General features: G+C 39.9%; 2 protein-coding genes across 2 annotated transcripts in view; both read left to right on the forward strand.

The window, feature by feature from the left end:
* The window catches only part of LOC118414007 (solute carrier family 49 member A3-like), a gene marked incomplete in the record, with an annotated part of 7,661 nt that extends 2,085 nt beyond the window's left edge, over positions 1-5,576 (forward strand). Inside the window, 8 exon segments of the mRNA XM_035817717.1 lie at positions 1,169-1,388; positions 1,876-1,964; positions 2,261-2,395; positions 2,554-2,670; positions 3,160-3,312; positions 3,825-3,982; positions 4,315-4,436; positions 4,621-5,576. Of these exon segments, the coding sequence (XP_035673610.1) occupies positions 1,169-1,388; positions 1,876-1,964; positions 2,261-2,395; positions 2,554-2,670; positions 3,160-3,312; positions 3,825-3,982; positions 4,315-4,436; positions 4,621-4,766 (1,140 nt within the window).
* A 2,055-nt stretch (positions 5,577-7,631) lies between these two features.
* LOC118414954 lies at positions 7,632-14,171 on the forward strand (the record flags this gene model as incomplete). The annotated part of the gene is given in 5 exon segments (XM_035819298.1): positions 7,632-7,684; positions 11,180-11,261; positions 11,934-12,168; positions 12,329-12,353; positions 13,638-14,171. Coding segments are annotated over 5 exon segments (560 nt in total), but the record flags the coding sequence as incomplete, so codon positions are not given.
* Between the last annotated feature and the right edge of the window lie 658 nt (positions 14,172-14,829).

A 14,829-nucleotide genomic window follows, 5' to 3' on the forward strand; every position in this document is an offset into this window, starting at 1 on the left:
CAGCTGAAATAGTCAGCAAAGTCCACAAAATGAATTTAAAAAAAATACCCCCTTCGTCGAAGAATGGAATCTCACAGCACACCCTGTTTAAAATTGCACAATAGACAAGTCCAGAAATACTCACAGTACATGGCCTTTTGTATAAGAAGCAACCCAGTCCAAAACTGAATTTTTAAAAAGTCCCCCGTGCATGAATGGGCTCTTCCAGATAACACAAGGCTTGCTGGTTGGCTGCCGAATCCTCCTCATGTACAGTCTTCAGGTGGGGGTAAACTTCCACTTAACAAATGGAATTCGGAATCATCACCCATGTGCAAAACTGATTTTTTTAAAATCCCCCCTATGTGCAAAAATGGACTGTCCCAGTAGTAGTCTTATGTCAAGTGGATCAGTGCGAAAACACTTCCGCTAAAAAAAACATTGGCATTATCACCAAAGTCTAAAAGTAAAATTTAAAATACACCCCCTGTCCAACAATGGACTCTTCCAGCAAAATAAGCTCGCTCATTGGCTGGCCATTAATTGGATTTACCTTGTCCACCAACCACCTGGATGTCTATGGACTAGGTAGGTAGGTAGATAATTGGATCTACCTGGCACACCTGTGGCCCTGACACACCAGAATGACCTAGAGGTCGTTGACCTCGGCACTCCAGCCTTACCTATCCTAAACTCTCCCACAAAAACCTCCTTAAGGAGTCATTTTGAAGTGATTTATACCACATATTATACATGGATCCTTTGAATAAGTATCTAGAGCACCTCTGTGCCAAATTTCAGGTCAATTGGATGTAATACCATGGTACAGGGGGCCAAAATATACAGTTTTGGTCCAAAAGTTGCAATAAAACCTCAATAAAATCATTTAAGGAGCAGATATGAAAAAAATGAAAAAAACACATTTGGGTATTGGCCCACTCTACCCTTGTGCCAAATTTCAAGTCATTTGGTCCAGAAACAGCGGAGATGAATCGCTTTGAAAATTTGACAGGAGAAAGAAAGAAAGAAAGAAACATTACGAATACAATATATTTCACCATACCTATGGTATGGCTGAAATATAACTATTTTGCATGACTGACAAATGTGACCTTGCCTTTAAAGTTTAAGTTATAGCAAAGCCACCTAATTACTGAGCTTTTTCTTCTCTTTCCTTGACTCACTTCAGATTATCTTAGCATCATCTCTTAACCTGATTGGTCCTGTACTGAGGGTGGTGAGTGCCATCCCAATGGACATGTCCGACTCAGTACGCTTCCCCTTGGTGCTGATTGGTCAGACTATCGCTGCCGTCGCTCAGCCGTTCATCATAGAATCCCCTGCCAAGGTGGCTGCTGTGTGGTTTGCACAAAACGAGCGGGCAACTGCTAACATGATCGGCTCCATGTGTGAGTATCAACTGTGTGTGTTGGGACATTTTGATCTTTTTTAAATTGAGTTAACAGTATATTTATAACTGATAGCAAGCCTACTTTGAGCATTCTTCGCACCCAGTGAAATTAAAGGTTCATCATAGAATCTCCTGCCAAGATGGCTGCTGTGTGGTTTGCACAAAATGCTAATATGATTGGCCCAAGTGTAAGTATCAACTTAAGCAAACTGTGTGTTTGAACAGGTTATATTTGTGTATGTTTTTATTCATAGTCAATAGTTTTTTGTTTGTTTGTTTGTTCTCTTTGTAATTGCTGCCAAACATGCTTCATGTGTGTTTTGCATTCAGTACAGTTGAAAATGAGATTAAAAGAATTAATATTCAAAAAGCTTGGATCAAGTTTGACACACTCCAAAAAGCAGTTATCCATTTGAAAATAAATCTTCCATCAGATATGTTCAGTAGTGTTAATGTCTTATTTCACATTGTTGTTTTTTACCCAGCGAATCCTCTTGGTCTGCTGCTGGCTAATGTCCTCTCCCCAGCACTGATAACCACGGATAAGCACACTGCCAATGATTTTATAGTATTGGTAAGGGGACATACTTCTGTACTCAGTTTCTTGTTGAGTGAACATTACTTTAATTAGAAATTTAAAAAGAATCCGTCATAGAAAAATGATACAAAATTGACAATATTGTCCTCAACTTTGCAAGAGAGTTTGTGGTGATTAGTGATGATGGTAATGATAGATTCTTTTGTGTGTCTTAAAACAACAAATTTCTATATTTTGCCATATTTTCCAGAATCTGCCATTTGCAATGACTTTGTGCTGTAAAGGAAAGATGTTTTATGAAAATCTTACTACCAATGTGCTGACATTTGCAGTTGTCTGTGTACTGTGCGCTCCCACTGGTGGGTCTGCTGATGTCCTTATTTGGAGTGTGCAGTAGTGAGCCCCCCACCCCACCCACTGCTAGTGCAGCAGCAGAGTCTGAGTCTTTCTTCCAGGGACTAAAAAAGGTGCTGAGACTTGTCATTGTTTACCTTGTGAATGTGAAATCGTAGTCTTTATTTGATGTCTGCTAACACAACATTGATCACATTGTGATTGTGGTGTACCGGCTTCTTTACACGCTAACGTTATGTTTTTATTTTGTTTGAATCCTTGTTCCCTCCAGCTTGCCAGGAATGGTCAGTACTGGGTGTTATGTGTGGTGTTTGGATCTGGGCTGGGCCTGTTCAGCACCCTGACCACCATACTGGAGCAGGTTCTCTGTCCCAGGGGATATGATGATGTAAGTTTGCGATGTCAGTCTCTGGGTACACAATGATGAAAGTGTGAAGAGCATGTTCCACATTATACCATATTCATATTCTTGAGAAGTATGAAGAAAATCTTTTCTGTCCCAGGCAGGAATAATGTGGAGTCCAGTTTTCTCCAGTTTGTCAACTTCATCAATACTGACTTGTAAACGTTTAGCATAAATATGATTTTTTTTTTTTTACTTTGGAGCCTTTATCCTGAGCAACACATGCTCAGATTTTGTGTCAAACATCTTGATTCAGATCCAGAAGTTTTTAGATTGCAAGGTTACTATCTCTCTTTCGAACTGTAGAATACAAGCATCCACACCCCACGGTAATGATGGCCATTAGACATAGATGTAAAGGAGGACAGGATGTACCTTGGGTAGGGTGTGCTGTTTTGGAATGTTGTGCTGTTGTGTACACAAATTATGAAGGTGTACATTGCACCATTACAAAGTCCTGTCCTTGTTTTACAGAGTATATCTGGCCTGTGTGCAGCACTGATGATCATCTGTGGGGTGGTTGGTGCTGGGGTGGCTGGAGTATTTGTAGACAAGACTAAAATGTTTCAAGAAGTAGTTAAGGTCTCCTACGCCATGGCAGGGATTGGGTTTGTTGTGTTGGCTGTGGTGAGTATGGCTTCATCCCACAACTCTTTATTAGATTATTTTTGACAGACTGTGGGGCCCAAACTTACGTCACTTCTTCCTGATGAACACAAGAGCTATCCTATACCTAAAAATAGTGTCCATAACTTGTTAAGAACATGAGATATAGAAACAGGAAGTTCCACCAAGGAAAGCTGCTAGGGGGCCCAAAATCTAATCATTTCCAGTGTTTGTCACAACACACCGAGTATGAAACTAATCCATCCAGCCATTCTTTGGTTATCTTGTTGACAGACAGACATACATACACACACTCACAAGCGCTAGTGAAAATATGCTCTCCATGAATATTTCATGGAGGTAATTAATCCTTTCGGTGGTGACAAATATTTTAAAATTACACTGCAGTTGAAAACAAGGAAACAAATATATTTTGCTTAATATTTGAGGTGTATAATCAACAATGATTTCAGATTGTGTATGTACTGTCTGCCTTATGTTCAGTTTCAATGGCTCTATATCTCCCCCACCAGCTGACCAGGTACAGGAACCTAGATGCAGTAATGGTGGTGGCAGCAGGGGTTTTTGGCTTCTTTGGTTTTGCCCTGTATCCCATCAGCCTGGAGCTGGCTGTGGAGGTCTCCTACCCTGTTGCTGAGGCAACCAGTGCAGGGCTCTTGGTTGTGTCTGGGTATGGAGACTTTTAGGTTACCCTTGCATTATTTTGAACTGTTGATAAGCCTAAAATGACTTGCAAGGTATGCTGTTGTTACATGTAATATTTCATTCCAGTTGAACACTTTTGCACTCTATAGTATCTACTAGTATTAATCTGTTACTACTTTTGTCTTCTGTCAACCTTCCTACACAAATACTCCCCACTCTCAATCCCATTGTAATATTTGTTTCCTCCCTCTGCCCATAAAGAAGGGGGATCGTATACACTTGGTATGCTCCAAACAGAAATGGAACAGTTTCATATTTCTGTCAGCATGACTGACAGGACCTATTTTGTCCTTCCAGGCAAATTCAGGGTATCATACTGGTGTTCCTGGCCCAGGCATTGGCGCAGCCTCTCTCTGCTGCTGATGCCCCTTATGCCAACTGTGGGACCAATGGTGACATCATACCACAGGACAACACAGGTTTGTTGGAGTATGACAATTAACGTCCTTCTCATTGAACTTCGGACCCCCTGGGTGAAAAGCAGCTAGGGGTGCTAACCACCTTATGTATGCTATGATGATTATATCATAGATTGCTAGTCACTGGTGAGAGGGTTGTGAAAATTCCATTAATGTTTCTCCTTTTCTCCCCTTATATTATTAGTGACCATGCTGGTGTTTGCAGGGATCAGCTGCATAGCTGGGGTGGTGCAAATCATTTTCCTCCACCCCGAGTACAAGAGACTCAAGGCAGAGAGGGAAGAGGCGGAAGCCAACAAAGCTCCCACATACAATGGAGTCACTATTTAAGATTAGTCAGACCTCCTTCATGTGGCATATTAACACTGGTATAAAGATGCTGAAGGTTGGCTGCTAAAGGTAATCCAGATGTGGTTATTGCCCTGAACTATATTAACTGACTGACTCATATCCACATCTATAACTACCATGGGTAGTAATTTAGATGTTGGACAAGTAGAATGGGAGACCACTGGCTGGTTCAGTCAGAGGGATGCTGTGATTTATTCATATGTATAATGATGTAAATATACCTCAAGGACACTAAAATTTCAACTCAGGATTATTACAACAAATGTATCAAAGGTATGCATTTTTGTATCACCAAAAATGTGAAGGAGAAATAGATAGTAAACAGGAGAGTATGGTAGATAATGGGCCAAGAGGCAGAAAGTGATGTTTGCACTGCCTTGAACATTGATAGTAATTTATGATGTACATGTAAATTATGTACAGTATTGCTTACATGTAATGTATATGTACACATTTTGTAATTTTCTAGTTATAAATCGATACTGATGACAGTTTTATATTTGATCATTATTTTTTAATGTAACCACTTGAAGATGAAAAAAATTGAGACTACTTTTCTCCACATGTTTGCAGCAACAACCTTGCACCTAGTTGACAGGGGCATACCTACATATTAAATATTGTGATTAAGTTTACTTTCTGTTCCAGTAGCAGCAACATGTGTAAAGAAAATCTATCTACTATCTAGTACAAGTAGATTTCACTCCTGTCACGTATTGACTGAATACTTTAAAAGTAACATTTTAATATGCTTAGATTTCTTCAAAATAAAATGCAAGTTGCCGGACATCTTCATAATTTCTTGGTGAGTTGAGTAAGTTGAGGAACATCCTCCATGCCCAGCTCCCATGCCTGGCTACTTTGTGATAATGAAACTTGGCATCACTCAAGCACTGCCCTCAGTGCAAGTAGTAGTCCTTGCATGGTTTGTTTTGTAGGTCATCAACTTGCAATAGGAATGAAAAATATATCAGAGTAACATAACTTCCAAATTCCAGTCATTTACTACAGTGGAATTATAAATTTTCTCAGTGATTAAACAAATTAGATCTTTACCTGCATAATATTTATCAATCAACATTCTCCTCTTTCCCAGTTACAAATATCACATGTTGCAATAGTCCTATAATGGAACAGGGCAGGTTTATACAATTTCCTCATTAACTATGCAAATTAGATCCCGATTTGCATAATTGATATTCAACTATATAAAGCATCACTTAAGATATCTACATTCCAAAAATCACAACGATCCGTCAACACCTTGTTAAGTTATTCCCTTTCAAAGTCTGACCCTAAACAGGTTCCTGCAGTTCCAAAACAAGCCGCTAGAGAGCCTAAACCTATACCACTTACTTTCAGCCTCAAGAGCTATCTACCACAACAAAATCACGACCACAGCATGTTCAGAATTCGAGATATCAAACCCAGAAGTTCCGTTGCAGTAGCGTAACATCACGCTAGGGGCCCAAAATCTAAACGTTTCAAGGTCTCTTGAAGACCTATCCACGTATCAAGACAAGCCATCTGAGCATTCTGGAGTTATGCTGGTCAACTACATGTATACACACAATCGCTACCGAAAACATAACATTCGAGCAAATAAAATCATACATTCTGTAAATGTAACTAACTGCCAAGTAAGCGATCCCAATTCACCCTGCCAGTGTAAGTTGGCAATTTGTTGCCTATAAGACTGACCTTACTGTGGTGGAAAACTCAAAATGAAGGTTGGCAGGTATAACGTTACGTATAGCACCAAACAAATCAGAAAATATGTCGACTTCGACTGTAAAAATCACTGACATCCACAGATGTTCTTATGTGAGTACAGCATGGATGGCAAAAATGGGCTCTCGAAATTGATGAAATTATTCTACAAAGGCGTAACATGTTGTTTTCAGTACATGTAGTATACATGAAAACCATAGTATACGTACTAGCCGCCACGTACGAGTAAAGCGCTGAATAGATGGATGCTCTGTTTTGTACATGTAACATGGCAATGCCCGGTGAGTCATCCTTGAGGATCCTGTCAAAAGACAGGAATTTCCAGATGAAAGGTTACCATCTGCGTCGTTCCATTGTTCACGTTCAACACATACAAACAAGCAGACCAAAAAATGTTTTATTCTATTTTATTTTACGGCGTTGAACAGCGTTAGCTGTGTCGAAAAATCCCCACAACATTTGCTTGAAGGGTTGAAAAATAGCGTAGAAGATCTACTAGTAGTTTTTGATCAACTTGTTAGAGTAGAAGAACTAGATTTTGATGAAGCTGCTCTTGAAGACATCGAACGAGTTATTATCTGTTATGCTGGTACACTTTGATATCGTTTTTATGATAAAAAAATCCGTAAACACGGGTCTTTGATGTGCAGTGCCATCCATGTTGAATCCAAAACAGCGGTAAAGATAACATTCCAACTTTTGCTCTTTTGTAGCTTATATAATTAAAAATTCTTCTACATATCCGCCTACTCATCTGACGATACTAAGTTAAACGTGGCCGGGGGGGGGGGGGGTCAACGCATTACGACTTCAAGATGTAAAGTCTTAACAATGATTGTCTTATTCCATGAGCACTGTGTTTTGTTCTCTTGAACAGCAGGTTCGCGGACTACAATACATATTCCCATACTCAACGACCAGAGATTCGTTTTGAAATTTAATAACGCCCTTTCTTGTAAATGGAATGTTCCAGTCCCCATCCTTAGTCACGGGTGACAGGAAAGTTTTGCCACATCATTTACCAAGAAACCCCAGAATTGACAGAACCACCAAAGACTGACTACTAGCCAGACAACCATCAGCAAACGTTGAAAATGGCTCTTGGACGGACTTGTGTCACTTTGGGGATACTTTTCTTTGTGACTGCCTCAAAGGCGATGCCACAGGTATTTTTTTTTTTAATTTTCTGGCAATGTTTCGCTCTTTATTTCATTTTCGTGATCCTGCCAAGTTTACTGGCGTTCTCTTACGTCCCTTCCTTTCCGTCGAAGTTGAAACGTAAAGCTTTTTTTGGTAGTTTTCGATACGGCTCGCTTTTGCAGCTAAACCAAGTCCACTGGGTCAGGCGCGCGCGGCCGGGCTCTTTACGTGCGGAGGTTAATTTGACGCCTGAGACTAACGACTGAAGCTGACCCATACACGGGACTGCCTGCTCAATGGCACTATCTGAATGTGATTCCGCAAACTGAGCTGGGAATCGAACCTCCATCCTTCAAAATGAATAGAATTTGATCCATATGATTCCACCCTCTAAAGTTTACTAGTAAGTGGGGGTACTTGACTCTTAATCTTGAAATGAAATGATTATTGTCTACCGTGAAAACTACCGTTAACTGATATTTCCAGTTGATTATCGAAAGCCCTGATTGTGATAACCAATGCATTTTGTTGACCGCAAGAAAGACGTGGCGCACCCGCGCTCGGCCACGTACACACATGCGTGAGTAGATGTTGCGTGAGAAGGATATCGATATCGTAACGTCCTCGGAAGTACATGTATGTTAGGTTCCAGAGATGGGCACAACCCATCGAGAATTGACGGCCACTCCATACTTTTTCTGAATACTTGGTTTATATTTCATTGTGATCAGTAGCACGCATCTTTCATTAAGCGTTTATAGAGCGCTGTTTTGCTCTTTTGCCTCGCATTCTATAGATAGGCAGATCAATTTGAAAGCGTCATGTTACATTGGCCATATTTCAGGAACAAAAGTACAGTGTCACTGCTTCAAAAAAATCTTTATCTGCCTGTGTGTGTCTGTCTATCTGTCTGTCTATCTTTCTTTCTCTCTCTCTCTCTGTCTTTCACAGAGGGGCTACCCTTCCGCACACAGATCTTATTTTCGAAAGGATCTGCTCCTCCCTTCTCTGTACAACGCCGTCAAATTTATGAAGGAGGCGGCGAAGACTGAAAAATGGTGCACTACTAGATAGACGTACTGACTACTGAGTACAGACTATTGCAAAAACACGCATATACGGCTGAAAACACGCGTAGAATGCTGAAAATACGCGTACGCCTGCTTGGAGATCAGCGCTAAATTATTAGTTCGTTCATGCGAGAACGACGTGGCACGTTACAAACTTCTGTCGTTGTGAGCCCAGCGTTGCACCAGGGGCGCCAATGAAGTTCTCAGGCGGCTAGTAAAGGCAGCGATTTTTACGTCTACCTATCGCGGCAACCACTCAACCCACCACTGAAACCTCTGCTTGGAGAATACGCATGGTGTACTGGACCGGATGCACGATGTTGCCAGAGTTTAGAGTGTTACATGTTTTCGTACCGTATTCAACAACAGAACGTAGACAGGATACATAAATGTTTGCGTTCTGAAAACAACCATTCTAAACCATTCTGAAGTATACCAATAATAGTTACTAGCAAAATCAGTTCCACTTCCACAGAATATCAATCTTTTTGAAAGCGGGCATCGAATATGTGAATGTTTTGATGGAGCGAAAAGTCCCTCTCATGCTTCTCTTTATATTTAGCCATCAACATCTAAATTGTGTATAATCTTACTAATATCTTATGTCCAGAGCATCAGCTGAGATGATGGACATGATATCCCTATTGACCCCCCAAATGGACCCTTTGATCTCTGCAGTAGACCCTTTTCCAAAATAATATCAATAGTTTTGATCATATGTAGCCGGATACGTATCAGGCTATGTTCATATCCTTATAACATCGATCGTTTCATACTCAAAAGCGAGCCTTATAACGTTACGTATTAGGCCCACTTCTATTTATAATAGGCAAACTCTTTTGACGTTGTGGGACTGGATGCATAGAGGGTATCATACTAAAACAGTGGGATCAGCGCCCCTCCCCCATTCCAATTTGGAATAGGGACGGTAGTGGGAATAGCTGGAAATAGATTGTGGGATATGTCGGCAGAATTCCCGGCAGAAAATTGACGTGCAGTATACAAGAAACTTATCACCTCCTGACGGAAAGTTTTGAAACTTCCGTGTTGCGAATTGGTTCTTCGCATCTCACGATTGGTTCGATTTTGGCACGTGGTTAGGTGGTACCTCCGTCACAATGCACGTTGCTTCCTTTTCATCGTGACTTTGCTTATGGGCAATGTAATATTTCGGAAATCACCCCTATTTCCTTTGTATTGTGGCACAGACCAGACCAGCGACAACGCCGGGATAATGAGCTGTCTGTAATCGAAATATCTCAATGTAAATGTTGCGTCGTTTCTTGGATCGTTCTGAGATAGCGGAGATATGATACTATATGTTCCTTTATCTAGCGTTCAACCTTTGTGGCTTTCTGGTTGAGATGATTTTTAAAGATTGAAATGGGGGCTCCCATGGGAGAGAGTAATTTGGACAAGGGTCTTTTCGTACATTTCTTGTATGTTAAGTTGATATTTTCGTGACTTATCATGTTTTACACTATTTTCAGAGTATAACATCGAAGTTATGACCTAGCTTTATCTTATGACGTCACGTCCATCGATTTATTTGGTGTAAGGATAGACACTTTATTCCACACATTATTCTTCACCGAGGCTTACATTCTACGGACACTTGTTGTTTTTAGTTAAATTCTACGACGCTTAAAGCCATACTGTACTCCAGAGGAGAGTGTTCCAGTTCTGCTAGTAATATTTTTCTGAATCCCAAAATGTAGTTGTATCGACCACTTGACATTGAACCTGGACAAGGGAGCAGTTGCATTATAAAGCATTAACCCCTTGAGTACCCTCCAATTAAATTACAGTTAGGTGTAACGCATTATAATAAGAACAACCATTGAACAAACTTCAACTTGGCAGCTTGGTTGAGCTTGAAAATTACTTTTGCAATGTTTTTCTGGATACTTGTTTGACAACTTGTAGCCTTAGCAACTTTATTTCCCACTTGCTTTTGGTCAAAAATGGGCTTTGATCTTTGTCAATCATCCATTGATACCCATACTTTTAAAAGTCTTGAAAAAAAGTAAAAATTGGCAGCTCTAAAGAAATCGAGGTCCGATCTTAAAAACAATGTTTGTAGCATGTATGTGAATAGTTGTTCATCATTTTCCATCCTTAGCAACCTAATTCTTCTATCTATTTGACCCCAAAGTTGACCTGGAACATTAGCAATTGTCCCATAGGAACCAATAGTTAAGGCATTATTCCCATCATGCATCACACCCGGTGGGTCTGCATGAAGGGGCAATACTCAGTTACTGGATTATAAACGGTCCATTTATTTCTTCATCTGTGATTAATTGTTACACACAAAGATGTCACGGTGGTCTTTTAGAAAATAACACTCTCCTCTGGAGTACAGTGTGGCTTTAATTCACAATACAATACAATCTCAAGTATATGGGACGTGAAAATAAGGACGTAACAGTACGCAACTGTTTTCCACAGGGCATACGCAATGGGTGCGTACCACCGTTTGTTCTCAACCAAGGGGCTGAACCTGCCAAATACATAGAGGACACGTCGGGAAGTAAGCATGGTCATGGTTTCTGCTAAACACCAAGCATACGGTGGCATAAGATAGTATCAAAAGCTGGCAGAGGAGTGAAGCCGGCTTAGGAGCGTGTTTCGCTACAAGGCAAATGGATACCTTTTGGCTGACTACCCTCCTTGGTCAGTTCGGTACTATATTATGCCATTGTAGGATCTGCTTGGAGATTATGTTTCTGCTGTCCACGCATGGTGTTATTGTGCACAATCGTTGTGAAAACTACTACAACTTTGAAGGGCATAAATTGTCAACACATGAATAAATAAGGAAATGTCACTGTCTGACTGTGCACGGTGAATTACCTACACAGATATCTAACGATTGATTAGATATATTTTTCTGTCTACACTCGAGTTAAATAGCAATTTTTATCAGTTTGTATCACATGTTTCAATCTCAGTCTCAATCTTCGCTCTTTCAATCAACATTGCAGAAGTACTACCGTTGATTTTACATAATGTAATGACATAATGATGCACATTTAATACAACAACTGGATAAAACTATCTATTTATTATGTTTATCAACACACTGTACTTCCAGTGTTCAGGATAATAACCCATACAGACTGCATGGTTAATCAAACAAATATGCATTATTATAGCATGGTATACGATGTGATCTGATTTTAGATTTTGTTGCCTCTCTCAGAATACACCTGCACTAATTATACTGGCTACGATCAGTATGGTGATCTCTGTACCAAGCTAATTATATTCGGAAAAGCCTACCCACGGCCGATTGTTGATACCATGGGTACCAGTTTCGAAGAAGCAAAGGAAAAGTGCGAAAGCGAAAAATTTGGCGCAACCATCGCAACCATCGCAACCATGAGAGACTTCATCAACGCAAACGTCATGAAGGCGACAGAGGAATATCTCATAAAGTAATCTGTTTTTTTATGGCCTCTCCTTTCTTCCCGATCTCTTGTTTCGTTTGAAAATATGTGCAACTATGTGAGATCCTACTTTAATTTTTGTTGTGTAAAATTGACTGCTATCCTGGGACACTTGATGATCCACATATTCCACTCTTTCTATTTTCAGGCATGGGGAAGAGCATGAATTGCTGGTAAGTTCCTTTCACCGAAAATACACAAATTTGCACTTTGAATATCTGTGAAGCTTCCATTCCTGATCTACTAGGAATAACTCATCATTGAAATGCTATGACATTGACGTGTTGGGTCCTGTGTTGTGTTGATGTTAGGAGATTCCAAACATGAACTGAAGTTTTCCTCAAATACATCTCTTCCTTCGTGCATTATTTTCTTAAAATGATGAGAAAAGAGACTTGTTGTAAAATCCTAATTATTCCAGGACATGAATTATCTTACAAAATACGACATATCCATCTGAGCTAAATATATTCATTGCTTTTGTTTCCGCTCTCATTGCCTTCGCCAGAAGGCTATGAAGTTCAGTTTTCATTCTGTGTGTGCTAGCATCTTTCCTCCATTTCGGACTCTTCATTCATAGAATTACATATCTAAGAAGAGTTCTATGTGGTCCTAAATATACTTAGTACTTTAACGTTATATGTTTTTGAATCCAGCGTACTTTATTGACCTCTGCATCCTATACAGCAAAGCCATTCGATAAAAGGGGATGGATGTATAATTAAAAAAAAAAAATTAAATGCCCTGAAAGAAGCATTTACTGTATTTGGCCCATGTCATCATATATGCCTTTGCATTATTTTAGTACTGGCAATTTCAGACACATATGTTTAAGATTTGAAGAAGAAACGCGTGTCAATAGATATTTATTATACAAATTGATAATGCAAATTATGTAAATTAGGACTTGATTTGCATATCTAATGTGTGAAATGTATATACAGTATTTTCCATTATAGGACTTAAATACGTGTGCAAGCTTAGCAGATACCAATTACGCAAATAAGTTCCAAATTTGCAGAATGTCTCTGAAAGTGTAATACTTGTTACACTATGTAGTAAATGATTGGATTGTCAACATTGTGCCCTGTGTAAGTTAACGTTAGTTAAAGATGTACATAACAAACCATAGATTATGTTTTACCAAAGCACGTATCTAACTACGTTACTTTGTTCCTGAGTCGACTTTCTTCAGCTGAGGACCTTTTCAGCCATCATATCAATTATTATTTTCTTTCTTCCCTCTCTTTTATTCTTTCAATTTTTTCATTAAACAAAAAGAACAAATGCAAAGATGGCGGCACACTCAAGTAACATTAACTTACATCAGAGCCTCCATCAAACAAGAAAAACAAGTTAAGCAACAGAATACATTGATACGTGTGCTGAAAAAGATATGCATGCAATTTCGGCAACGATTATACAAAACAATCCTTTTTTTTCTTTTTTTTTTCTAGATGGCAGAGCACCAAAGCTGTGTCAGTCGGATGCATGGCCAGCAGTGGGGGCATCAGTTCCGGGCGTGTCTCTGTTCACCCGATCAGGTACGCAGCAAGATGGCCATCTGCAAACTCCCCGCTCAGGAGACCCACACACCCGGCGGGGAGAGTCCTTCTCCATAGAGCTAAGATCTGGGACAACATCCATACCGATTGTGCAGGACTCGCAGAAAGGAATAAACGCCTAAATCATATACAATTGTATTTAGATACAGAGCTTAGCGACAGTGCCCAGATCTACAGGGCGGAGAGTCAATACACTGAGCGACGGATCAAATATTGGCAGTAGTCTGTGTAATGCATGGTGGCAACTTGTGATTACAACGGTTAACGTAATTAGAAGTAAGGAAATCACAAGTCAGTAAAGATAAAGTCTGAGATGATGCCACTGTCTAGCCGCATTTACTGTGCAGGCTTGGAGAAGCTATGACGACGCAAAATGTAAGACGCATATGCATGGCATGGACCAATAAAAAAGCATACAAATAAGAATTTGTTTGTGAGCTTCATTTTAGGATAGATGTTATCGAGGGCGTAAAGAAAAAAGCGTGAAAAGCAAAGAGAATAGAAGTAGTAGTAGACTGGTTTATTGTTTGATTGAAAACAATCGTAACAAAGTAAAAACAGCCTTGCAGCCTGAGGGGCTGAATTGTGCTGCTTGCTTGACAATCTTTTTGTACGTTGTTACACAAGCAAGATTACTAGTATACGATTGACAAATACAAAGTACACAACAAATACAATTCAAGATAAATGCTTAGTTCATCGCAGTTGAAGACAGATTAAAATAACAATTTAAAATACATGCTTGGTTCATCGCAGCTGAAGACAAATAAAAACTACACACGCTATTTACAACAATTGATTGCACTGTGTGATCATAGCAAATGACTCTGACATAGGATGGAACAAGTCGTGAATAGCATTGTGGTCCAAAACTACAGAGCGTTAAGTAGGTTTAGAATAGTTGGGACTGGACTAGATAGATACCGCTTTGTCCCGGTTGGCAGTCTGTATTGGCGATCATGCCTGAGTTGCATGTGGTGAGACGGGTTTCGAGCTGGGGGTAGCCAGGGGGCGTGTCTTCCAGCTTTGGTAACTGCAAGGGCAAAGTCCTGGCACAAGGTCAGTCTGCGTTGTGACAGGCTTG

This window comes from Branchiostoma floridae, chromosome 4 (genome assembly GCF_000003815.2).
Source record: "Branchiostoma floridae strain S238N-H82 chromosome 4, Bfl_VNyyK, whole genome shotgun sequence".
NCBI lineage: Eukaryota > Metazoa > Chordata > Leptocardii > Amphioxiformes > Branchiostomatidae > Branchiostoma > Branchiostoma floridae.